General features: G+C 41.6%; 2 protein-coding genes across 3 annotated transcripts in view; one reads left to right on the forward strand and one right to left on the reverse strand.

The window, feature by feature from the left end:
* Positions 1 to 12501: 12501 nt before the first annotated feature.
* Positions 12502 to 18964, forward strand: ccnh (cyclin H). The gene is made up of 10 exons (XM_008285494.1): positions 12502 to 12657; positions 12743 to 12867; positions 12958 to 13080; positions 13170 to 13243; positions 15200 to 15413; positions 15520 to 15683; positions 16058 to 16128; positions 16256 to 16361; positions 18579 to 18642; positions 18726 to 18964. The coding sequence occupies exons 2-10, from the start codon at positions 12751 to 12753 to the stop codon at positions 18750 to 18752; spliced, it is 960 nt and encodes a 319-aa protein (XP_008283716.1). The 5' UTR covers positions 12502 to 12657; positions 12743 to 12750; the 3' UTR covers positions 18753 to 18964.
* Positions 18965 to 19291: 327 nt separating this feature from the next.
* Positions 19292 to 24099, reverse strand: part of rasa1a (RAS p21 protein activator (GTPase activating protein) 1a) — a 29223-nt gene continuing 24415 nt past the window's right edge. For both annotated transcript variants that reach the window (XM_008285495.1, XM_008285496.1), the window contains exons 13-25: positions 24002 to 24082; positions 23487 to 23644; positions 23247 to 23323; positions 22967 to 23139; positions 22716 to 22875; positions 22334 to 22476; positions 21964 to 22079; positions 21733 to 21819; positions 21566 to 21633; positions 21395 to 21483; positions 21209 to 21286; positions 20225 to 20359; positions 19292 to 20134 (exon numbers count right to left, since the gene is read on the reverse strand). In XM_008285495.1, the coding sequence (XP_008283717.1) occupies positions 20051 to 20134; positions 20225 to 20359; positions 21209 to 21286; positions 21395 to 21483; positions 21566 to 21633; positions 21733 to 21819; positions 21964 to 22079; positions 22334 to 22476; positions 22716 to 22875; positions 22967 to 23139; positions 23247 to 23323; positions 23487 to 23644; positions 24002 to 24082 (1449 nt within the window). In that variant the 3' untranslated portion in view covers positions 19292 to 20050. The remainder of the gene's footprint in view (positions 20135 to 20224; positions 20360 to 21208; positions 21287 to 21394; positions 21484 to 21565; positions 21634 to 21732; positions 21820 to 21963; positions 22080 to 22333; positions 22477 to 22715; positions 22876 to 22966; positions 23140 to 23246; positions 23324 to 23486; positions 23645 to 24001; positions 24083 to 24099) is intronic.

Here is a 24099-nt window from a genome sequence, read left to right on the forward strand (position 1 = left end):
GGTCAGTTCAACTCTGAGACAACAGGGATGCTGGAGGCCTGCTTTGCTAATCCCCTCACATACTGGGAGGTGCCGGAGGACTCAGAGGTCAGAGATGGAGCCGAAAAGCCATCTTCCTGGTTCATTTAGACAGGATTAGAGGGCCAACGGGGCCGGGTCTTCAGGAGTGAGGCCTCACGCTTGGAGATCATTTCTGAGAACAGCAGAAGAAGGTCCGGCTTTGGTTTAGCTTTCCTGCTGAGACCACCGGAGACCTTTGACCTCACAGAGATACCCACAACTAACGCTGACAAGTGTGACAGCGGTGAGTTTATCAGAGATACAGAGCTGACAATATGCAAAACCTTTTTACTGTGGAAAACCTTTTCTCCGTTTTAGAGCTCTCTTCAAGTGAGTGCTTGTTTGTTTGTTTGTTTGCTTTCAAGAAGGAATTCTCGTTAGGCAAGAGGCGAGCAGTTGATCTTTAATGAGAGGGGGAATCCTGCTTCTCCCTGCAGGATGGTTCTTTATACCTTATCTTGAACCCCTCCACCACCACCACCACCACCACCACCGCTAGCTTTCATGTGTGTCTCGTCATTCCGGGCTGAATGACTGCTACACTCAGAGAGACTGTGTCTTTGAGAACCAATGATTAATGCTCTTTAAGGACTGGGGTGGGGTGGGGGACTTGAAGCACGGCATCTCACCTTCTTTACATACAAAGCAAAAGACCTCGCTTCTTCCTACACAAACAGTGATGTGGCACAGAAAGAGTTGGCAAGAAAAACACGCAGTATTTCCGAGACATAGATCTAAATGGGCGTCCTAATAGTCAAATCTTTCTCCCCTAGATCTCCAGATACGCACACCACTGCCCAATCAACGCTTCTTCACTTTGTGTCTCACCATTTCTGACACTATCTCACCTCTGATGACACCCCAGATGCCTGGCCTTGCTCATCAGAGGCTTTTCTCACAACAAAATTAGCCACAGCACTGGCAAGAAAAAAACTATTTAGAGAGTGAATACATCCAGCGTTAGACAAGTATGGCAACAGAAATGAGCACAGATGTTCAATGGGGAGCAAAAATATAAATCATTAAACATGAAACGCTTAGACATAATTGTGTTTGGATTATGTTTTATTTCTTCCCTTTACTAAATGGCAATAAAAATCAGGGAACACAGTAGAATGAGCTGATCAATGATCGCCGCGCTAACTGCTTGCAATGCTCAAGAGCATTTAGCAGAGGCCATTAGATAACCATAGTGATAAAGCTGAGAATAGCGCCAATGCAAGACCAACTGTTAGCATTTGAGATTAGCTCCACGCTGAACCTTGGGGTTCATTTGGCTGCATTTGCCTCCATTATCGACTGAATAAGCAGATCGCGCTGGCAGGGATCCATCTCTGTCCACATACTGTAGCTCTCTATCTCTGCCTGAGCTCGCTCAAATCACGTTAGCCAGTCAAATCAGGTTAGCTCCTCTTTAGCATCAAATGCACTTTTAATTCAAAGCATCACTTCATCGACACCAGACGTGTTGGCGTGCCAGAGACTGAGTTGTCAGTGCCTCTGCACTGATCCACATCCACCAGGGTCAGACAGACCAGGATACTAAGCCAGTCTGTGCAAGTGTGTGTGTGTGTGTGTGTGTGAGGAGGGGGAGTTGGACTATGAGATATTTTAGGGTTGGATGAGAAGAGTTACTGACAATCTGGCAGTCCTTCACGCTGACATGTGTGTTTGATGGTACACACAGCCCGTCGTCGGCCTCCATGACCCAGTGCTGTCACCGAGGGTCTAGTGTGTGACAACGTGCGGCTGTTTGTGCCGTGGAGGACTACGGTTGTTAAGGGTGGGTTGGTGGGGGCAAGGACAAGGGTGGGGGTTGGAGCTGAGGACAGGGGTTGTGTCGAGACTGCCAGTCTTTGTGGTTATTGTAGGGCATGGAAATACGCCTGCCAAAGTGTTTTCCCACCATCCTAATTCCGCATGATCAGATTTATCCTTAAAAACACATAAATCACAACAATGTAATAATGCATCCATATATTTAAATGAAAATTACACACAATGCAGACTGTAGCTCAATCCGAAGTGTCGGTTCTTATCCATATGTTACTCATCGTGTGCACTTTGTAATTCTTGTGGTCATTCATTTGAGACACGCCACAAATTTACATGAAAAACAGACTTCTAGGCAGAGAGTAACACTGTTCTGTCTATAATAAATCACCAGGGCGAATGCAGAAACAGCAGAGGAACACAGAAAGAGTATTTCATATCTTTTTCAGTCCGAGGGCTTGATGTAGACGTTGTTAAGAGTCCGACAACAAACCAGGCTGGATTTACCAACAGACCCCGGCTCTTATCCCACTTGCTGCCTGCCAGGTATGGTTAATGTCCATTTCTATGAGCAAAAAAAAAAGGTTCTGAAAAGCAAAGAGATGTACAAGGTGCAAATGAAAGAGAGGCCGACTCCCAGTTAGAAGCTGAAGCTTCTTTCCATGCGCCTCAGGCCGTATTTGCCTCGTGTTGAACTAAATAAGACTCCGTGACCGTATAAAATAAACAAAATAAAAACATAAGTCTTAAGTTGAGCGGCTTTAACTTCCAGGAATAAAAAGCAAAACTCCTACAACTGTATTCAAAAGCATACTGTACTTTTTTTTTTTTCTTTTTTTACCATATTGGGAGATATTCGTTATCACACGATTGTTAAAGAACCTCTAACGACCACACTGCCTCATACGTTTCTTTTAGTAATATCTTACTAACGTCTTTTTCCTGCACCATTTCTCTGATTCTGCAGCGGCAATTTGTTGCACACACTACACATGGACCAATTATGCTCTTGAAAATAACTGAGTTGCAGGTCGTTCTGACTCATATACATGCCGGGAGGTGTAGTCAGGTAGTCTGATTGTGCGAGGCTAATAACAGTAGAGTAGGAGGAAGAGGTGCACGGAGAAGTTAAAAAGGCTATAAGGCTTACAGTGGGCGTAGGCGGATGTCTGGGTCTAAACGTGTGTGTGTTTGCATGAGTGCACAGTGTAAGTGTAGGCACCGTGTGGTACGCTAACCCTACTCTGATAAATGTGTGGGCTGCCAGGATCGTTGCGGAGCCCCAGAGCCAATCTGCCCAGGACCCTCACTGTAGCCTGAGGGCCTCCTCAGTGTCTTCCTCTACCTGTCTGTCTCTATTTTTCGCTCTCCTACAATTCAAACACTCTAGGAATGTCTGAATAAAAGAAAAGATTTTTTTTTTCTTGTAGTTTCAAGCATGTAAAAGCACCATTTTTTTTTTAAATATGAAATTTCACTGCTGAACAATGGGGTAATTATTTAAAAAAAACTGGCCCAGGTTGAAAATATGAATCATTAAATGCACATCTGGAATTTCATCATCTGATGATCCTACTCAAAACATGTAATTCTCTAAATTTATGCCTAAACGAACACTCACAAAAGTTAAAACAGCCGCAAAAGGATTATTTTTCAAACCGCTGCTAATATGTTTTAGCTGTCAGGTCCATCATTAATAGAGGCCTGCAATTAAGCGTCGCTCTCTGTTGGTGAATTAGCCGCTTCGTTACAGTGCAGAGGGAAGCCTTTTTTTTTTTTTATGGCAATCACTGCGGAGCAACACTGTAATAACTCGCATGCATCAACCAAATAGACATTACAAAAAAAAAAAAAAACCCGTGAAATATAGATGACACAAACACTTTGTGAATATAATTTTTGCATTTGAACTGATGAGCGCTGCAACACGCAGATCTGGAATCAAATAAAGATTGCGTGAGAGGAAGGAGAGGAGAGTGATGCAGAATCAGTGTGTGATGGAGCTGAGCAGCAGAGAGAATAAGGTGGTTTTGATCAGGAGTTTCTCTGGGATAATTGTCAGGATCTGCTGTTTGGAAGATGACTGACAAAAGGAAAAATATGACAGTGGAATTTGTTGAGGAAACATGAAAATGTGTCAAACATCCGTCAAACAAAGAAATGCAATATTTATGGATTCTTGAAGAACTCTCTCTCTCTCTCTCTCTCTAGATGCACACACACACACACACACAACACACACACATTGTTCAAGTCTTCTTGGCGTCTTCTCTACAAATCATTTCCCATGTCGTCATGCGTCTCGCTAATGTTCTCTCATAAAAGGATTAACATGCAAAAAAAAAAAAAAAAGAGGCTGTTTACATAACAATGACAAGTGTGAGTGTTTAAAAATCTACAGTTCAAAACGTGATTATGATAAGCATGTGAAAGTTTTAAAGCGACCTCGGGCGTATACGTTGGGAGATCATTGCAGCGCTTTCACTGCTCGTTGTGTTATTTAAGATGAAAGAAAGTAAATAGGTACAGTTTAACACGCTGATCACTTTAAAAAAAAAAATGATGAGGACTTAAAAACAAACACTCCAGAACAGTAAGTGTATTTTCACAACACAGATTTTTTTGCAGTTTCTTGATTTTTTTCCCCTCTTCTATCCTTATTAGAGTGTAACATGTAGAAGAAAAATCTAATTGAATGAGCTAATTTCAAATTGAACGGATGATTTAAAGTTATAATCCTACATTTGTATTTAATACATCATAAGTCAAAGTAAAGTTTTGAAGCTATTGACACATATATTGACACACACTGTCATTGCTAAAAGAAATACAGATCGTTAAAGAAACAAGAAAAAAAAAGAAGGAAAGTTTTGTTTTTTCCTCTTTCTTTTCTTTTTTTTTTCTCCTCCCTCCCCAGTGAGCCCGTTGATTAATTAGAGCTATCTGTCTGAAGACCTCCTGGTATGGTTAGACAACCTCTCCTCCCTCACCTCTCCTTTTCTTTAACACACACACACTCGGTCGCTCGCACTCACACACCTACTAAGAAAACAAAACCCCACTAATCATTTGAAGCCTGTGCTTTGTAGGTGGGGCCCAGTCATTATCAGGCCTCAGCAGTGCGGGTTTTTGTTGGTTTTAGCTTTGCATCCTCAATCAATCGCTAACAGGAAGAGCTTTAATCAGGGTTTTAATGCAGCAGTACAAGAGGTGGGCTGGCCCATTGTCTGGGTCTGAAAGGCTGATCGGAGGGGAGTCCTCTCGCGTTTCTTTACATTCACCTGCTGGGCCTTATTGGGTCTCTTTCTGAAAGAAAGGGACAAGGGAAATGAATAAAGAACACAGGCAAAGTGTGGGTCTGCTCAACCAGCCTATGGGTTAATCAAGGAGCTACTTGTCATCTCCACAGAGTCTCACAGTTCTGGCGGTTAAGCTCTCCCCTTCTCTTTCCCATGCCAATTCAGGCACACTGAGGAGCTGGGCTGGGATGAACAACAGCGGGCCATAACACAACCATGAGCTAATGATATGCTACTCTGAAATGAATGTATGAAGCGAGGTTGGGGGGGGGATGCTGGGAAAGAAGAAGGACAGAAAGGAGGGAAACTTTATGAATGGAGGAGAAATGCAATTTTGAGTCGGAATATATGAGAAAAAGAGTGGAATGAAATCTAAAATGGATTCAAGTATATTGTACAGCGAGAAGATGTGTTTCTCTGATTTATTTTGGTACAAAACAAATACCACAAAGAGTGGGAGAAGCTCTGCAAATCATCTGCACGCTTAATCCTTCCCAGTTTTTAAAATAAAGTTGGAAAGAGGCGATGTTTCAGCGTAAAGTTTCCGTGGTGTGAGGTGTTCTTGTGTTTAGCCACTTTGCTAAATATTGCTCACACCTCAGCGCATAAACAAATTTGAGAGGCGAGGACCTTATTCAGCATAACTTGCAAAGGTGACATAAGTTAAGACCCGGGATTTCTAGAAAAAAAATAATTAAAGCAGACTTTTATCAAGAAATCGGTATCTGCAAAGGTGCAGTGGGGCAACGTTTGCTCCCTTTGGCAGCCTGTTAAATGATGCTCTTACCCCATCTAGTGAAGAGAAAGAGGACTTCATCCACAGAAAAATGACTGAGTCAGTGTGTGTGTGTGTGTGTGTGTGTGTGTGTGTGTGCAAATGTGTGTTTGGGGGGGTTTCAGTTACATGAAACCTCTCAAGAAACATAATTAAAATAGCAAATGAACATATTAACATAATTCGAAATGCGACGTAGGTATGGGAGCGCGTTTGGACATGGAGGAAAAGGAACAGACGCATCAGCATTTATTTGTGGTGCTGTGATTATATTAATTATAAATTTGATTCCTCTCAATATTCCTCACACAAAGACCACAAGAGGGCATTATTTAATCAGGGTATTGTGGCACAGTTTACTACTGATTACACTGAGGTTGTAAAAAAAATAATATGTGCAGCTTTAAACCTCTGCAGACGAGGAATAAAACGGGCAAGAATGTGAGCGAGTGTTTCCACATCAGGTGCAATTCCTCACTTATTCTTACAATTATTATTATTAATATTCGATTTTAGGTGCTATTTAACAACAGAAACGTTCGGTAAACACAAACACAAATTTAGATCAAATGATTTAAAATGAAAAAAAATAAATTACAGTCATACCAGAGCCAAATCATAATAACAGTAATCATTGTTGACAATTACATTTAGATATACGTATTTTAAATTGTCATTCATTTACTGCAATCCGATTTGACTGAGCAGAAATCCAAATCAGCTTTTTACATCAACATGTTTTCTGTAAAAGTTCAACCCAACGTTTATGACATTTCCAGGACAAAATGCATGCAATTTGTGCAGCACACTGAGTGCTTTGGAATTATGCGTGTACTTTAAACGTCAGATTTGTCAGAGACAATGTAGACTGGTGACTAATGGCTGATCTACCTGACAGGGCTTTTTGTTGAAGTCCACAGGAAGTCCGCAGGAAGCCTTCAGTGCTCTCCAGCAGGGATTGATGCACTTATAAGAATGCTCTCCAACAAAAGGGATGGCGGCAATTAGGAAAACAAAAGAGGGGAGGGTGCCAGTGATTATAGCAGGAGCACTTCAACAGCCAGCTTTCACAGTATCAATTAGAGGAGCCACAAAGAGAGCCAGAAATATCCCTTGTAGTCGTTAATATTTGTTAAATATGTTTTTATAAAAACACTGTAATTATAGGTGGAGAAAATAGGGAAAAAAAACAGTATCCATTTAAAACGTGTATTATCAGTGAACCAAATGTGGTGTTGTTGTTATAAAAAAGGCCTTTTTTCTCTCCTTCGTCTATGATTTTCTGTAATTTTATTTAGTTTTATTTTCTGGAATAAATGAAGCATGTAAACTGTGAAACCTGTGAGTGGAAAAAACGAACATCAGCATCCTGTTTAATTTATAACGACTGCGTTTAGGCTCGCTTTAGCATGCTCAATTAACAAAATGCAAAATGAGAAAAACACACTGCCGCTCCGGTTTTATTCACCTTAATCTTTACAAGCTGCCTTTGAAAGCTTATTTAGGCTCATTCACAGCTTTTGAGAGTTCACTTTGACAGGCGCCGACCACAGAAGGTCAGCAATTCACCTGTAAGTCGAGAATTTAGCCTGCCTAATTTTTGCTGTCCTTCAGGTGCAGCCTGCCAGCCTCTTTTGCATTTTAATGCAGACACCCTGATTATTAAATCTTAGAAGGCTTTTTTTGTGTGTGTGTGTCTGAAATAAATGGTATGGGTTGCTGGGCAACCTGACTTGATCAAACACAGCTCCCCTCCCCCAATTTGAAGCTCATAATTCTTCATCTATATGCAGGCTTCTACTTCTTAATTAGATTAAGATGCATAACCCCCCACTGCAAGCAAATTCACACTGATGTGCGCCTCATGTACACTCACACACACACACACACACACACACACACAATGCTTTAGCGATGATACACACCGATTAAAAATGTAGCTATCAGGAAGAAAGTGCTGATTTTGGAGGATTTTATTTTACAAAAATGACTAAATATTAGAAGGCAGAATGCATTTATTTTAACAGTAACAATTAAAGCAGAATGTTTTGTACTACTCGGTGTGACACAAGGGATTGGTTTGGTTTCAGAATTTTAGTTTCAAATAGAACTTTAAGCTTGCAATTCAGAAAAAAAATCATACTGATATAATTGAAATAAATTAAACATTTTAAAGAAGAAGATATACACAGCCACACTCGAGCTTTTTGTAAGAAAACAGAAACAAAACGCAGGTCAACCATTATTCTACCAGGACAGCATTTCGTCCATGTGGCCTGGATGCTCGGAGAGGTGAGGACGCTGCACTCGGATATAAAGGGGTCATTTGGAGGACTTGTTGGAGCATTGTCCTGTGAGGGATTGGGTTTTTCTTTTTACCAGAATTACTGCACCTTAACATCACTCTGTATCTGTCCTTCTCTACATTTTCATCAGAGCTGAGCTGCTCAGAATGATGAAGCACGACGTGTTTTTCACTCCCCAGTGATTTAAATCTTGGCTGCCATTTACAAATGATCGTGAGTGACTTTGTTTTCGAAATAAAACATTTACATCTAAATTTACTGAGAGGGGAAGGGGGGGAAAAAAATGAACCATTTTTTTTTTTTGCACTGTTTGCATTTGTCTTCTAGGTAAAGTTAAAATGGGTCATCAAATTTCATCCAATTCTCAAAGGTCTGACTGTGGAGGAAGAAGCTGTATGCATATAGCAAACCAAGGACAGTTGGATTTGCCGTAAAGAGCATACCAGTGCTCTCCCCTCCAGCTATGGCTTTGATTGAATACTGAAATGAGTTGAAATGTCACAAATCTCTACCAATATGCTAGAAAGCTAGAAATGAAAATTGGCCTTGGGGTTTTAAGGTTCCCATTAAGAGTGTGCTTAACACGTTCTGTTAAGTGTGGTTGGAGTGCATCAAAAATACAACACAATTACGTGTCTCCGTGCAGTCAAGCAAAAAATGTCCCTAAAATTCCTCGATGCTGAGCAAGTCTCGCCGGTGAAATTCAAGAGAGCTCAGAGTCGGGCCTCAACAGGGCTGAAACGAGAGGAAAGCCAGAGGGGCAGCTGGGTTCAAATTAAACCTGCCGATATGTGGTCAAAACGGGAGCAATTATGGCGTGATTGGGCCCAAAAAGGCGGTTCGGTATTTTCCTACAGAATGTTTGCTAAAAACATGAATACATATTTGAAATTGGAGGAGCACTGCACAGATACTAGCATGAATGTGAAACTGGCTTTTATGAACAAATTCCTCCGTACATCACAGCATATCTGACAACTTTTTGTCAAATTAGAGTATATGATATCTTCTGCCGTGTCTTGTTTTATTAAAAATAATAAACCCTGCCTGTATATCAGCATCCCCTTTCCGCCTCGTAATGCCTTCTCTGAATGCACTGATTTGATACAACCGTACTCCTTCATATTTACCCCTCATCTCTCAGGTAGCTGTATTTTCAGGAAACAGGAAAATGACTATCCTCGCTGCTTAGTATTCACGTCACGTAAAGTGGGTCTGTGTTCCTCATTTAGTTTTGTACTGTACAGCTGGGGAGCTGTCCAGCACACAGCGGCAGTATGCAAATGAGTCTGGATTTGAATGGAGATGGAGGTAGACACAAAGCTCAATTAGAGACAGAGAGAGAAAGAGACGGTGGGGGAGCGCTGAGTGTCTGGAGGGGAGGGGGAGGGGAAGGCAAAAAAAAAAAAAAAAAAAAAGAAGCCGGTAGACGCAGAAACACCTTTCCCAGGCGCTGACCTCCTCCCCCCCAGCCGTCCTCCTTGTGTCTTTTAAAAGGGGAGGGGAAAAAAAAAAAAAAAAAAAAAAAATCCTTGGCTGCTTAATGCCAACCTGAGGAAACCAATGTACGGACACATTCAAACACAAAAGGCACACACAGATGTGAATGCACTTAAATAGCCAGACAGATTTCTAAATTCTTCAGACAGACAGCTGATCTCTGAGGGGCTCAGACAGCTCAGCTCTGTGATGCGTTTCGGTCACACCAATCACACTGACAATATCCCACATCATCCATATCACACATATCATCAAAACAAAGAAGGTATCAGGCGAAGCACACGTGCACTTCCTCTTTTTATTTAAAGCTCAAAGAGAGACTCTCCCATGCGTCAAGAGAGAGAAAAAAAAAAAAAAGTGAATATGAGAGGGATGTCGGCCATTTTGTTCTTGGGTGTTAGTTGATGCCCAGCAGCGGTACATATCACCTGACCCAGTGCCTGCATGAGTGTCCTTGGAGGAGTCTCTGACATCAGCACTGCCATCCCCGGTTGCCATGGCAACCGCAGTACCAATGGGCGGGGTGGGGGTCGTTTGTGCGGGATGGAGGGCAGAAAATTAATATGCACTTAAAAGGGAGTTCGAATCAGGATTTAATTGTTGGCATGTGAAGCCGAAATGGATTGAACGCTGCAGCAAACATGAGGAATCAGAGTGTGGGAGGGGGGGGGAGAAGAAGAGATTAAGCAAGCTCATTGGTCAAAGAAATCATTTGCATCGTTGTCAAGGTTAGGCTATTCCTAAATTATTTTCTTTCCTTTGAGAAAGTCACTTCATAGATGAGACGAGGAAGGTGGGCCACGGGGTGGGGATTATCCTCCTCCAGCTTCTCCTCCTCACCCTCCTCAGCATTATCATCATCATGAATAGTTTACAAAGCTGTGTACAGCCAAGGTGATGCCTCACACAGCATCGGCGGCCGAATTTTAGCTGACTTTGTGTCCATGAATTGCAATCATTTTCAGCATGCCTGGAAAGGTTTTCATATGCAGCTGAAATCTAACAGACAAGAGTGCAGCAGACTTGACTCTGGGAGGACGAAACTAACTTGATCAGGGAGGCTCAAAGATCATTCAGTTGATGTGGGGAAGGCACAGAATCACCCAAGTCTGATTTCCCATAAAACACTGCCTGTCAGATTATATAGGAACAACCTTTACTCAAAGAGACACACACACACCTGACCTAAAATTTGGTGTCTCTCTTCAAAACCTTCCCTCTCACACACACACACACACACACAGAGTTTTACTTGCTGCCTCACTTCCAAGCATCCAAGCATTTCTTTTCTGTGAATAAAGAAGATGCAGGCTGCAGTGGGCTCTCATCACAGCCAAAAATATAAGCAAAAAAAAAATCCAACACAAATAAATAAAATTAAACAGCCTGTGTTTCAAGATGTTCTAACACAAGACAGACAAAAAGAAGTCATCACACACTGCGGAATCGTGCGAACCAGCAGAAGGAAAAGGTGTAAGGCTGTCAGCTCAGACACACAGTCACGCACACACGCACGCCTCCTATGCGTGCTGGCGGTGCGCGCACACACACGTGCGCACATACAGTAAACGTTGCAATGGTCTCATCAATAATGCATCGGCACTTCATGTTTATGCAATTTGCAGGGCAAGACCGAGCGATGGATACTGTAGTCTGGAAGCCTGCTGCACATTGAACATATAGCGTTTTACAAGCCTCTCACACACTCAGCGCACACGTAAAAGTTTACATCTTTAACGGCTGTAGAGAAAAGAGATTAAGATTATAAAACAGTCCTCGGCACATACCTGTTAAAGCATTATTTCTTTGATTCGGGTTTATGCGGGCTTGAAGGGCTTCATGATAACACCGCACTAAGGAAATAAAACTGTAGCTGTGGTGATATGCAAATTAACGGCTCCCGCTGAATGCAAGGGCATTTATTATTCATAAATTACTCATGTTTATGCAAATTACGGTGTACGGAAACACTGGTGGGGGCTGAGCGGGTCTGTCTAAACATACTGTGATTCAATTTCTGTTGCGCTCCTCCATCTAAAATGATCCCAATCCAAGCATTTGACCGACATTGACATGAAGCAGCTCAACTTTCATCCACGTGGGTTTGGGTGCGTGATTGAGTTTTTATTTATTTTATTTTTTTTAAGTGGAGACAGACGGTGTAACACGCAATGCAGGCCTAAATATGAAAAAAATAGGCTATGTATTATAACCTTTTTTGATTTCTCAAGTGCATGCTTGATAGCTTTTAGGTGTGGAGCACGGACAGTGTGAAAGTCCAGGGTCACGTGGCATAATGAGCTTTTTTAATAAAGAGGTAAGAGGTAAGAATAGGCTGCATCCTTTAAATAGGCTTTAAATCCACAATCATTTCTATAGGTTAGAGGTTCATTTTTAAATCATTGTCATGGTAGGTCTACTTTCATTGATGGCACAATGCAGGATACCACAAATAAACCTGTAAAACTGAGCTTAATGTAGGGTTTATGTAATAACCCATTTGATTTAATACAATACTTAATATTTACGAAATATTTAGGCCCTAATGTAAGGAAATAAAATAAATGACCATAAAGCTTTGTGTGTGTGTGTGTGTGTGTGAGAGAGAGAGAGAGAGAGAGAGAGAGAGAGAGAGAGAGAGAGAGAGAGAGAGAGAGAGAGAGAGAGAGAGAGAGAGAGAGAGAGCGAGAGAGAGAGCGAGAGAGTGATTTGGGGTGCGCGATGCATCCTGAGTTACGGTAGACCTCTACGTCATCAACAGGAGACGACGTTGACGTAAAATAATGACGACGCGCATCCGTTTTGTTATTGCTGGTATTTTTGTATTTTAAGACGGTGATTTTGGAAGTTACAGGAGGATTTAAACAGGATATTTTCTCCATTTTTTGTTTTCGCACTGCACCACTGTCGTAGGTGGTCTAATGTTTATTTAGACTCAACACACGTAAGTTACTTGATACCAAACCTGTCAAACTTCGAGCAGCAGGCTAACTTCTACTCACTTTTACCACCTCTTGTTCTTATTGCAGAAGCCGTCATGTTCCACAACAGCTCACAGAAAAAATACTGGATTTTTAAAAGTGAAGATGAACTGGAGCAGAAGAGGTACAAAGCTAATCAGAAATTCCGTAACAAGGCGCGGGAAAGTGGGAAGGTAAGTAGCAGATACGAACTGCAAAGTGTTTCTGAAACAAAAGCTAGTAGCGGGCACTGTGCGTTACGGTTGACTTCACCTGTTCCTCAGCCTGGAGTGAGTGAGTCCATGTTCTTGGAGCGTCATGAGGAAGACGTCTTGTTCCGACACTATGAGCGGAGGCTGCTGGAATTCTGCAATGCTTTTAAGCCCGCAATGCCCAAATCTGTGGTGGTATGTATGCGGTTGGTTTACAGATTTACCAGAACAACATGAGCTGACAGCCTACTGACACCTGAACCGTGTGTGTCTCACCTGTGCAGGGTACAGCCGCCACCTATTTCAGACGATTCTACGTGAACAACTCCATTATGGAGTTCCATCCCAGGATCATCATGTGAGTAGTGGCTGTCATGACAAGAAATGAGCAGTGACAGATCTCTCTTAATTGGAACATGTAGTTAAAAAAAAAAAAAACACTCAAAAAACTCCAGAGCCCACTGAGAGCTATAATTTCAGTTCAAGTTTTTGTACAAAGTCGTCCTCAGATTTATTCATACCATTCTATTAAAGAAAGGCAAAATTCACAATAGTCACTCAAATAACTATCCATCCATCCATCCATCATCTATACACCGCTTAATCCTCACTAGGGTTGCGGGGGGGCTGGAGTCTATCCCAGCTGACTTAGGATGAAGGCAGGGGACACCCTGGACAGGTCACCAGTAATCGCAGGGCTACACTTAGAGACAGACAACCAAGCACACTCACATTCACACCTACGGACAATTTAGAATCACCAATTAACCTCACCATGTTTTTGGACCTTTTGAGAAGAACCCAGAGAATCTGGAGAGAACACGCTGCACAGGGAGAACATGTAAACTCCATGCAGAAAGATCCCAGGTGTCCTTACCGGGACGTGAACCGGCGACCTTCTTGCTGCGAGGCAATGATGCTAACCACCGCTCCACTTTGCAGCCTCTCAAATAACTAGAAACTGAAAAAAAGTAATAATAAATAAATAATTTGATAAGTTACGATTTAGTGAAATAAGACATTGCTTTTGAATTGTGGTTGAAAAGAATAATAATAAAAAAAACTGTCCCGGACAAATTAGAGCACTTTGCTGATGAGTAGTGGACCAGAATAGCTGTCAACAGGTGCAGAAGTCCGACTGAGAGTTACAGAAAACACTTGATTGCAGTGATTGGCTCAAAGGGTTGTTCAGCAAAATATTAGTTTACGGATCCCATCATGCTTGTTTGCTTTTTAAAAAAAAAATATATATATATATATATATATTTCTGTTGAACCACAATTCAAAATGTCTTGATTTTCATAAATGTTTTATTTCTTATTAATTTTGTCAATTTCAACTTATTTCAGTGACAGCTGTTGTTTTCCTTCTTTAGTGGGAGGGTATGAATACATTCGAGGACGACTGTAAGCAAACATTTTCTTTACCTGGTTCCAGACCCCTAAATACAGTAAATGAGTTAAGCAAAACACAAGGGCAGTGCAGTCTGATTATCCTAAACTTGGCACTGACACTATTAAAGAAAAGTGCTCATGTAGTATGTTGTTTATTTCAACATTTTTAAAACTGGATTTTAGTTTCATTGTACTGTAAGTAGCTTTTAGCCACATCTTAAGTAGCTCTGTCTGGGAAAAAGTGTTCACAGTAGATGCAAGTAGAGTGATGTTACATGGAGGATAAAGTTAATTTGATGATTCAACGTTTGTTCAGTCAAAACTGAGACAAAGACACTCTTTGCACATCCACTTAATGAGGCAGGTGCATAGAAGAGGGATGAGCAGTTCCAAAAGTTTCAAAGGGATTCTAAATTAATTGCTATTACGAGCTCCTCTACTGAGGCAACCTGAGTCTCTGTTTTTGAGAATATGGTTTTGGCCTTTGTGGGTTTCTGGCTTTCATAGCCGAGTATTTTATCCATTCTATGTAAACAATGTTGTTATATATTTAGGATTCTTACTTTCTGTGTGTTATTGAAAGTTGTCATTTGGTGGAGTGGTGCTTGGTAGTTGGTGCCTTTCTTTAGTATGTGGGATGTGTTGATTGGTTTCAGAGTTACATCAGCTCCCTAAGGTGACTTCTCTTTGTACCAAACCATTTGTCTGACAAAGATTTGTGGCACCGACACGTCACAAATAAATGTATTTTTGCAAGTTAAACAGTGTGTAGGAGTTTAGAAATTTAGTTAAAACAAACCGTCACTCCCCATTCAGTGTTAAATAAAGTATTATTCAGTATACATCACCACAGTTGTTTGTTCAGACCTTTGTCTTAGCAGTCAGTTCAACCTATTTCCACCTCACCTTTTGGTTTCAGGCTGACATGTGCGTACCTGTCCTGTAAAGTGGATGAGTTCAATGTGTCCAGCACACAGTTTGTGGGCAATCTTCTGCAGGAGACTCCAGCAGGACAGGAAAGGGTTCTGGAGCAAATCCTGGAGTATGAGCTGCTGCTGATCCAGCAGCTCAACTTTCATCTGGTGGTCCACAACCCTTACAGACCAATGGAGGGTCTGCTCATCGACCTCAAGGTTGGTGGCCTCCAGTGTGGCTGTCGAAGCAATAATCTAGATCTCTTTTTAGTAATTAGATTATTTATCTTGTCCTATTAAATTGTTGCCTGTTTTAATCCATCAGACTCGATACCCCACACTGGAGAACCCAGAGTCACTGAGGAAGAGCGCTGATGACTTTCTGACTCAGGCAGCCTTGACAGATGCAGGACTGCTGTTTTCCCCCTCACAGATCGCTCTGACAGCGATTCTGAACAGCGCTTCCAGAGCCAGTCTGAACTTGGAGAGGTAGGTCACTTGTTTTTTTAATCAAAACATGTAACAATTGTGAGTTTGAATTTGAAATCATGGGTCTGGAATACTTTGTCTTCTGTCTAAGAAATCTAATCCTCTTTATTTTGGGAAAACAGCAGCAGCATTTAGATTTAAATTATTTTTGGTATTGACAACTAATGGACAAACTAGAAAATAGGTTTTGAAATTAATGTCACTTGGATTTGAAATGTACAGGAATGAAAGGGGTGAAAGCAGGAATTGTTTCAGAGTGTTGAAGAAATCCTTGAATGCAAACTACTTTTAAGAAAATGTGTAAAAGTTTTTTGTTTTTCTCTTAATATTTTATTTGAAATCAATCTCCTTTGCTTATTATTTCCTGCACACAGCTACCTGACTGAATGCTTGGGACTGAAACAGGACAAAGAGACTCTCTCAAAGATGTACGACTCAATGAGACGTGAGTGAACTGCACCTTCAGTTTGACGCCACAAGGTGGCGATGTCGAACTGTTGCCACTTCGCTGTGTGACGCACAGAGCAAGTCTTGTCTTGAGATCTAAGCAAATGTTTTCTCCATTCATTCAGGCATGAAAACCCTCCTAAAGAAGTATGAGCTGCCCAAATCAGAGGAGGTGAATGTTTACAAACAGAGGTTGGAGAGGATTCATGCTGAGTTTGCCACTTCAAGCAAGTAAGGAGATGAAGTGACGTGCTCGTATATTCTTTTTAAACATATTTTTCCATTATCAGTGTGAAATATATTGTCACATAACACAGTCATCTTAAAAGTCAGACTATAATAGTGGAGCTGCAAACTTAATAACACTTAAACCATAAACAAATGATCCCAGTCAGCTACTTTTATCTGCTCCTCATTAAGAGGCAATAATAGTGAAGCTTTTTTCTTTTGTTTCAGCGTGCTAATACCAATTTTACTGAATCTAAATTGTCACTGTAGCCCTGTCACACTAATACATGTGTCATCACAGATGTATTTTCATCGCCCCGCACCCAAGTGATCAACTCCAGGTATCCGTTGTCATATGTAGTAACAGTTTTATTTAAGCCCGGTTTGTCGTATCTAAGATGCAAAAGGTTCAAGGTTCAGTATCAGGTAGAAAAATAAAAAGGAACACATCATCATCAGCTGTATGAAATACAGAAAGGAAGTACAACAGCATGCCGCATCGCTGCCTCCATCATCCATACCAGGTAGCACAGCTGATAGTGGTATAGCTGATGAGGAGACTCTCAGGCTGATTCGTTGCCACTCGTCCGTTAACACTTGGTGAGGTCCGTGGTATCTTAAGTGCAACTACAGTAAACAGTTTGGTAAACTTTTGAGCTATGACAGGCACAGATTCACTTTGCAGCTGCTTGGATCATTTAAGGAGGCACTGGAGGCCGACCCTCATGACTTTGAAGTTGATAAATCTGTGCGTGGCATGACTTCGTCAGGGTGGATCTATATGAAAACAGTCGGTGCAGAGGTGTACTGAAACACCACCTGTGATGGTGGGAGAGCGAGAGAGACTGCAATGCATGAAAGCTTTCATTTACATCCAAAGGCATAGAGGGAGTTCAGGTGATGGTTGTTAGAGCAGCATATATGTAGGCCCACACACTATAGCAGGATCCATTCAGGGTTAACACATGCACAGGACAGGTTACAGGTATCTCCTACAAACTCTTAGACTATCCGTCAGCTCTGTTCAGCTACGTCATACACAAACACAGTTTATTCCTATAGAAGCCTAAGCGTATAATATCAACAAATGAAGCAGCGTATAAAAAAATGTAACAAGTGGTTCCAGTGCTGCGTGGAAGGTTATACACAAAGACAGTGGAAGTTCTCAATGGTTTGGAGGAAGAGCTTATCATAAAATCAGGTGACGTGGGTGAGAGGATGGTGAGTAGAAAGGGAGTTAAGGCTTGTGTCGTCTTGGAAAGAGGTGCTATGTTTAAATTCCCTGATGACAGCAGAAAACGCTACTTCAATGCTTTGGATTGACTCCCCTCTAACGTCAACGCAAGTTCTGCTTTTCCAAAGAAAGGAGCGGCCGATCAGGGTGTCTGGCTCCAGGTCAATCACCAACCGTAACCACTTTTAAGGGAGTGGTAGGAATACCAGGAAAAAAAAAAAAAAAAAAAAGGAAGTTCAGACATTTCTGCAGTTCACTGTATCTCAGATCTTCATAGAAATCAACTCCACAAGGTCTCACACGACAAGGCTTCTTGTCAAAGTTCAACACGCTGACGGTGTCTGAAGCATTTTGGAAAGGGCTTTGGAAGGACAGTATTCAGATATGCAGCAAGTGGTTTTCCACGGAGAACGGCCGTATTGCATTTGTACTGCCAGGAAATCTAGGCCACATGCTTATAAGTACAAACTCACTTCAGTCTTCGGTTGTGCACCTCATGGGATGAGGCCTCACTTTGGCTGGCTGTGCGGTCTGACTACCACACTTTGATTCTCAGGTGGAAATCCGTACAAATCTCACATTACCTGGATGGCAGCAGCCAGTGACATGATGGTGCACTCTGTCCTGTAAGATAAAGTGGACACGTTTGTGAAAGGCACATGCTGACGAATCACTCAAGTTTTTGCTACGTATGAAAATGCTTCTGACAGCAGGGCCGGAGGTCCTCATGTATCGGTTTACACATGGTGTAAACTTCTCTAAATGAAGTTACAGCGATTGGAAATGAAGACAGAAAACTACAACTACTAATGGACATCATGAAGTGGACACTAGATGTAAGACTAACTAAATGAGTGTTGACAATGGACTTCAAGGATTTGGCTGAACTAACACTGGAGATAAGGAACAGAGTTCACCAACGCTTGCAAACAACTCAGATGTGTTTGTACAAGTAATTTCACACTCAACTAATTTCTCTGTTCCAGTAAACGGAAGAGAGGATACGAAGAAGACGGCCACGTAGCAAAAGAAGCGCGTTTGGTAGAAGAGGTGAGATATTTTCACATCAGCCACAGTGGAACCACTTTTTGTAGGATTCTTCCTAAATAAAATAAACGTTTGTTTCATTCCAGGAATGGACTGATGAGGACCTGATATGAACTCCATATGGTCGTGGAATCAAAACAGTTTTAAGTTATTATTGTACTTAAATCCAGTATTTCACTGTCAAAAGATGTGACAGAAATGACCAAAACCCGATGGGAGTGTCACAGTTTGCAAGTGTACATGTCATATTTACTTTTCTGTATAACAGTCAGTCTTTGGTTTGCCTTTGTTCTGCAGTGAGAATAAAGATATTTTTCTACACGTTTCTGTGGATTACAAACAGAATTGTAAAAATACACCTTAGAAATACATTTCTCCACCTTCCTTCGTCAGAGGACAATGAACGACTCCATTATCTACTTTACAAAAACAGTTTAATAAGTGCATGCATGTCTGATACAGTCTGTACTATTCCAAAAAAATTTACTGCTGTAAACACTTTCATTTTTACTTGTTTTTTTTTTTCTGATTATGTGTCGTGTCTGGCATTGGGAAGTTTAAAAAAAAAAAAAAAGCCTCAACCAAATAATCAAAAAAAAAAAAAATAGCTGATACAATTTTAGAAAAAAAAATTCTGCTCATCTCACTTATATACTCATGATTCCAGCAAGAGAATTTATTAATATAAAATAACCATATTTTTTTCTGAAAGACTTTGTTCCAATCTAGAAAACAAAGAAAGAAAAAAAATAAAAGAACAGACAGAAATGCTTGTTTCAGCTCTTTGCAGATATTGTCACAACCTTAAAATAAATCAGTCACTAATTACAGTATAAAAAGCATTATCGCCCATAATCCAGTTACCAGTAAAGGGGACTGAGAGAACTAGCTTCTTCATGTCAGTTTCCTCATTGAGCAGGATGTGGGGGGGTGGGGGGAGGAGGAGGAGGAGGGAGGGATACACTTTGGCAACCTGTGCTATCAAAACACATAATGGGTACAAAGAAACCTCTTGAAATCTTAATATTTGGCCCTCGTGATGAAGGGAATGAAATGTACCCAAGTCAGAATCATTAACACAGTTTATGAGGGAAAAATATTTTTCTTGTGCATACGGCTGTCAGTCACTGGTGCAAGTTTTTATTTAAGTTTTTTTTTTTTTTACGTTTTTAAGTACTGCGTCGCTTGTACTCAGCTGCTGTTGTTGCATAGCTCTCTTGTGGTGAACAAGACAAGATGGCAGGTGGGTTGGAATGGGCGGGACTATCGGAGGAAGACATGATGGAGGGGTTGGTGGATGGGTTGCCATGGTGATGAGGGTAGAGCATGCTAGGTCTCCTCTGGGCTGCACTCCGGCGGAGGAGACTTGGCGCAAGGATGGGAAGATGGGAGGAGAAGAGGAGTAGCAGTACTACCTGTTGCTGTTGGACATGGCATACTGAGCCTGCTTCTGCTGGAGGAGCTCTGTGATGGCCAGCAGCTTTTTCAGCACATGCTGCAGAAAGGAAAGCGGTAATGAATAAGTCTCCGAAAAAAAACAAAAAAACAGGAGAAATTGTCACATAAGCTGGTGATGTGATCTGACCTGCTGTGCGCCCCTCTCGTTGCTCAGCGTCCGGAGCTCGTCTGAGTGTGTGGCACAGACCTCGTGCAGCGCAGCCAGGTCCCGGGACAGGTCTGTCCTAAAGTGCTCTGTGGCTTCGGGGAGGTCAGGGACGTTCTAGAAACACAGTTGATGATTTGTCTTAGCTTGTGGGAAAGAGTCTGTCGTCTCAGGTTCTGTATTAAATCTGTAACTAACATGATTTTTTTTTTAGTCTGTATTAATCAGATGATTATTCCCTTGATTGAATTGCCCTCAGACCAATGTGACATTTAAGTCTCAAGCCAAAAATATAAAGCTTACCGTAATTTTCGGACTATTGAGCGCACCTGTATATAAGCCGCACCCACTTACTTTAAAAAAAATAAAATAAAAAATTGCACATATATAGGTCACACTTGTCTATAAGCCACAGGTGTCCACGTTGTAACATGAGATATTTACACAGAAAGATGGTACGTACCGGTAACATATACTAATAGGTACCATAAATGCTTTATTCCTAACAGTGCCTGTAACACGGCTGGTTAAAAAAATAAAAAATACAGTAGCCTACCAGAAAAAAGTAATTGATCGCTATCTTCACATTCCTCCTGCGCACTAAAACCAATAAAGTCGTCTTCTTCAGTGTCAGAATTAAACAGCCTCAGAATTACTTAGTCACACACTTCCTCAGTCTCTCCGTCGTTGTTGCTCCCAATCTCACTTTCCGGCAAATTCGTAAAAATCCATAAATTAGCCGCATCATTGTTTAAGCCGCAGCATTCAAAGTGTGTGAAAAAAGTAGCGGCTTATAGTCCGAAAATTACGGTACTCTTACATAAAAAGCATTCAAGATGCTCCAGATGTTTGCCATCAGAAACGACCTAATTATCAAAACAGTCCCAATTAATCACCTGTCAATGACTCAACTAATCGTTTTCATCTCTGGATGATTTGATCAAAAAGCGAACAAATGTGACTCACCCCTAACTCATCCAGAAACATGATCATCCTATGTTTGTTGCACAGGATGAAAGGGTTCACACCCTCCATGTAGGGTTCCTATTGAAGAACAAAGAGTCAGCTGCCACATACCAACAACACCTAACAAGTACTTGTGACAATATTTCAGCTGAGTACTAGAATAAATCGGGGATAAAGAGCTCGTACCTTAGCACCAAATTCAACCAGGTTGGCCAGATTCTGGACAGACTTGGCCACCAATGTGAGGGTCCTGCCTGCCGTTGAAGATGGAGGGTCTGCCAAAAAGAAACGTACACTGTAACATGTCTCACCAGAGAAAGGGGACGTTTTTGTTTTTGCTTTTCAACAGATGCTCACCAGCAATGATGTTGAACATTCTTGGGTTGAGGATGGCGGGGCAGATCAGTCGTAGAAAGACAAAGCCGCTAGAAAAGAAATGGATAAGTAAATTATTGATATTAAATGCAGAAAAAAAAGCCTTTTAAAAGCTGTGTCCCACATGCATATCAGAGGTGTTTGTTTACCTTACTACTCTCGTCCGCATTGTGGTGTTTGTGGGCCACTTCTGCTGCACCGACTTCTGCAGGCAGCCATAGATGAACCTCAACGTCCTGGATGAGTCATTACAAAGACACTTGGTGGCTTATTTGGGTTTCTTGGTTTTTTTTTTTTTAGATTTGCAAATTCTATTTAAGGTGCTGGTACAAACAATTTACGTGGAAAACAAATGTGTGTGTGTGCTTCTATGAACTTACGGTGGTAGGATCTCAGCCGCCATGAAGATCTTCTCCACCAGCTCAGACAGTATGTTGAGGAGGTGAGCCAGGTTCAGGTTCACGTCCTCGTTCTTTTCCAGTTTGGAAGGATTCAGCTAAAAAAAAGAGACAAAGGAAGGAGAAGGGGGAACAGACACAGAAATGAAGATGAATTAATTTGAATTTAGAACGTGTCTTTGTGACTGACTATGAAAAATGTGTTGCTTTTACTGTGTCGCATGAAATGTTGATGAATTAAATATCAATCTTTCTCCAGAATCCACATTTACGGCTCAGATAGCAGCTCTAAGGTCTCAGTCATGTGGCTTTTTCTATCCAACTGTAACTGACAGATTTGTAGGTTGTTTACCTCGCAGGACTGTTTGCTCTCCATGATCTTGAGGATGGTGTCTTTGAGAGCGTGGTGGACGAAGGGTGTGGCTGTGGCCTTCATGTACTGCTCCATCAGTGTGCTGGCCAGCGTGGTTGCTCTGAACAACGTCGTGGCCTCATCTGGTGATATTGCACAATCAGAGGAGGTTATCCAAACGTATGGGGCACATTGTTGCGCATGTTTCTGCACTAACTCGATAAACTAATGAACCGAAACAACAAGACTTTGTTGCTATGCGGCAAGAATGTCAGTTATGGCGTGCCTTCATGTTACAAATTTCTGCAGTAAAATAATCCGTTAACTCATTTTAGTTGATACTTGACAGCATGTTTTTATTAACCGTCTTTGTGCTTCTTACCCTCCATGCTAATTTCTCTGTCATTGAGCGTCCTGAGTAAGGGGGCTTCAGCTTTCTCGTGTCTGAAGATCCGCAGAAGGAGGCTTGCCAGCAGGGTGCGGTCCTGACCGCACACGTGGGCCAAAGCGTAGATGACATGGAACTCTTTCTGCAAGATCATCTGCAGAGGACACACAACAATGACATCATTTGAAGTCAGCAGACGATTAACCAGACGTTGCAATCAAAAGCCCTTTTCCGGTGGATCGGACCTCTTTGAATTCGCTGTACTCCTCTTCGGGCATGATCTTCTCCATGGAGTAGCGGGCACGTACACGCAAGGAGCCCGGCTCGATGCCCTTCAGGGGAACGTGGGAGCTGAGAGGGAACCACTCATCAATCATTTGGCCCTTCTGCAGACGGTTTAGCTGGCAACGCATGAACACTGGGAGGAGGAGATATTGAGGTGTTGACAAGGTGAGTTTGTATAAGCACAAACAAATACAGACCTACAGAGATTATATTTACTTGAAATAGTTCAGATATACTTACAGATGTCACTTTCTTTGCTCTTTTTTGTTTTGTTGCTCAGGCTGATTTCAAAGCGGTTAATTTCACTGGATAAGTCACTGAAACAGCAGAGAGATGCATTTTGTAATTCAGCAAACAAGTACAGAAAATGTTTATTCTAAGCAAGACAGCTTTCTGAAAACATGAGCAGGGTAATACATAGAGAGACAGAACAGTGGGAGAATCCCAAAGAGGAAAAAGACACGAGCATGACAGACGTACTCAAAGATGAACTCCTCAGTGAAGACCGGGTTCTGGCCCTCCCTCGGGTGCGTCTTAGCCACCTGGACACTGTTCAGGTAGATGTTACAATAGGGGTTGGTGAAATACTTCACCGGCAGCTTGTGGGCCTCCTCCACATAAAGCACCAGGCTGCTCACCTGAGAGAAAATGAAGGATTTAGCACAAAGTGTATGACTGGTTGTAGTGATTATTAATTTTGCTGAAGTTGTGAACTAATTTGGGGAATTCAGTTACTTCTGCGAAAATTACTCTTACAATAAAAAAACAAAAAACCAAAACATGGAATGAACCTGAGACCCTTTCAACCAAGTCTTCATTTTAATAATCATTTGTCACAATTATCCTCAATTTGAATGAATTCTGAACTCCAAATTTTTGCTGAAGCTGGTGTTGGTCCGACACCACAGTGATGAATACTTTCTTTACCGGGCTTGTCTGAGTCAACCATCTACCGTGATACTGTGTCTACATGAACACACTGATGGTGTATGTACCTGTCTGAGCCTCTTGTTGGAGGTGGGCTGAGTGGTTTTCCTTAGGTTACTGCAGAACGTTTGAAGGCATTTCATCCAGTCCTGCACAAAGGAAACAT

This window comes from Stegastes partitus, unplaced genomic scaffold, assembly GCF_000690725.1.
Source record: "Stegastes partitus isolate 25-593 unplaced genomic scaffold, Stegastes_partitus-1.0.2 Scaffold404, whole genome shotgun sequence".
In the NCBI taxonomy this organism is placed as follows: domain Eukaryota; kingdom Metazoa; phylum Chordata; class Actinopteri; family Pomacentridae; genus Stegastes; species Stegastes partitus.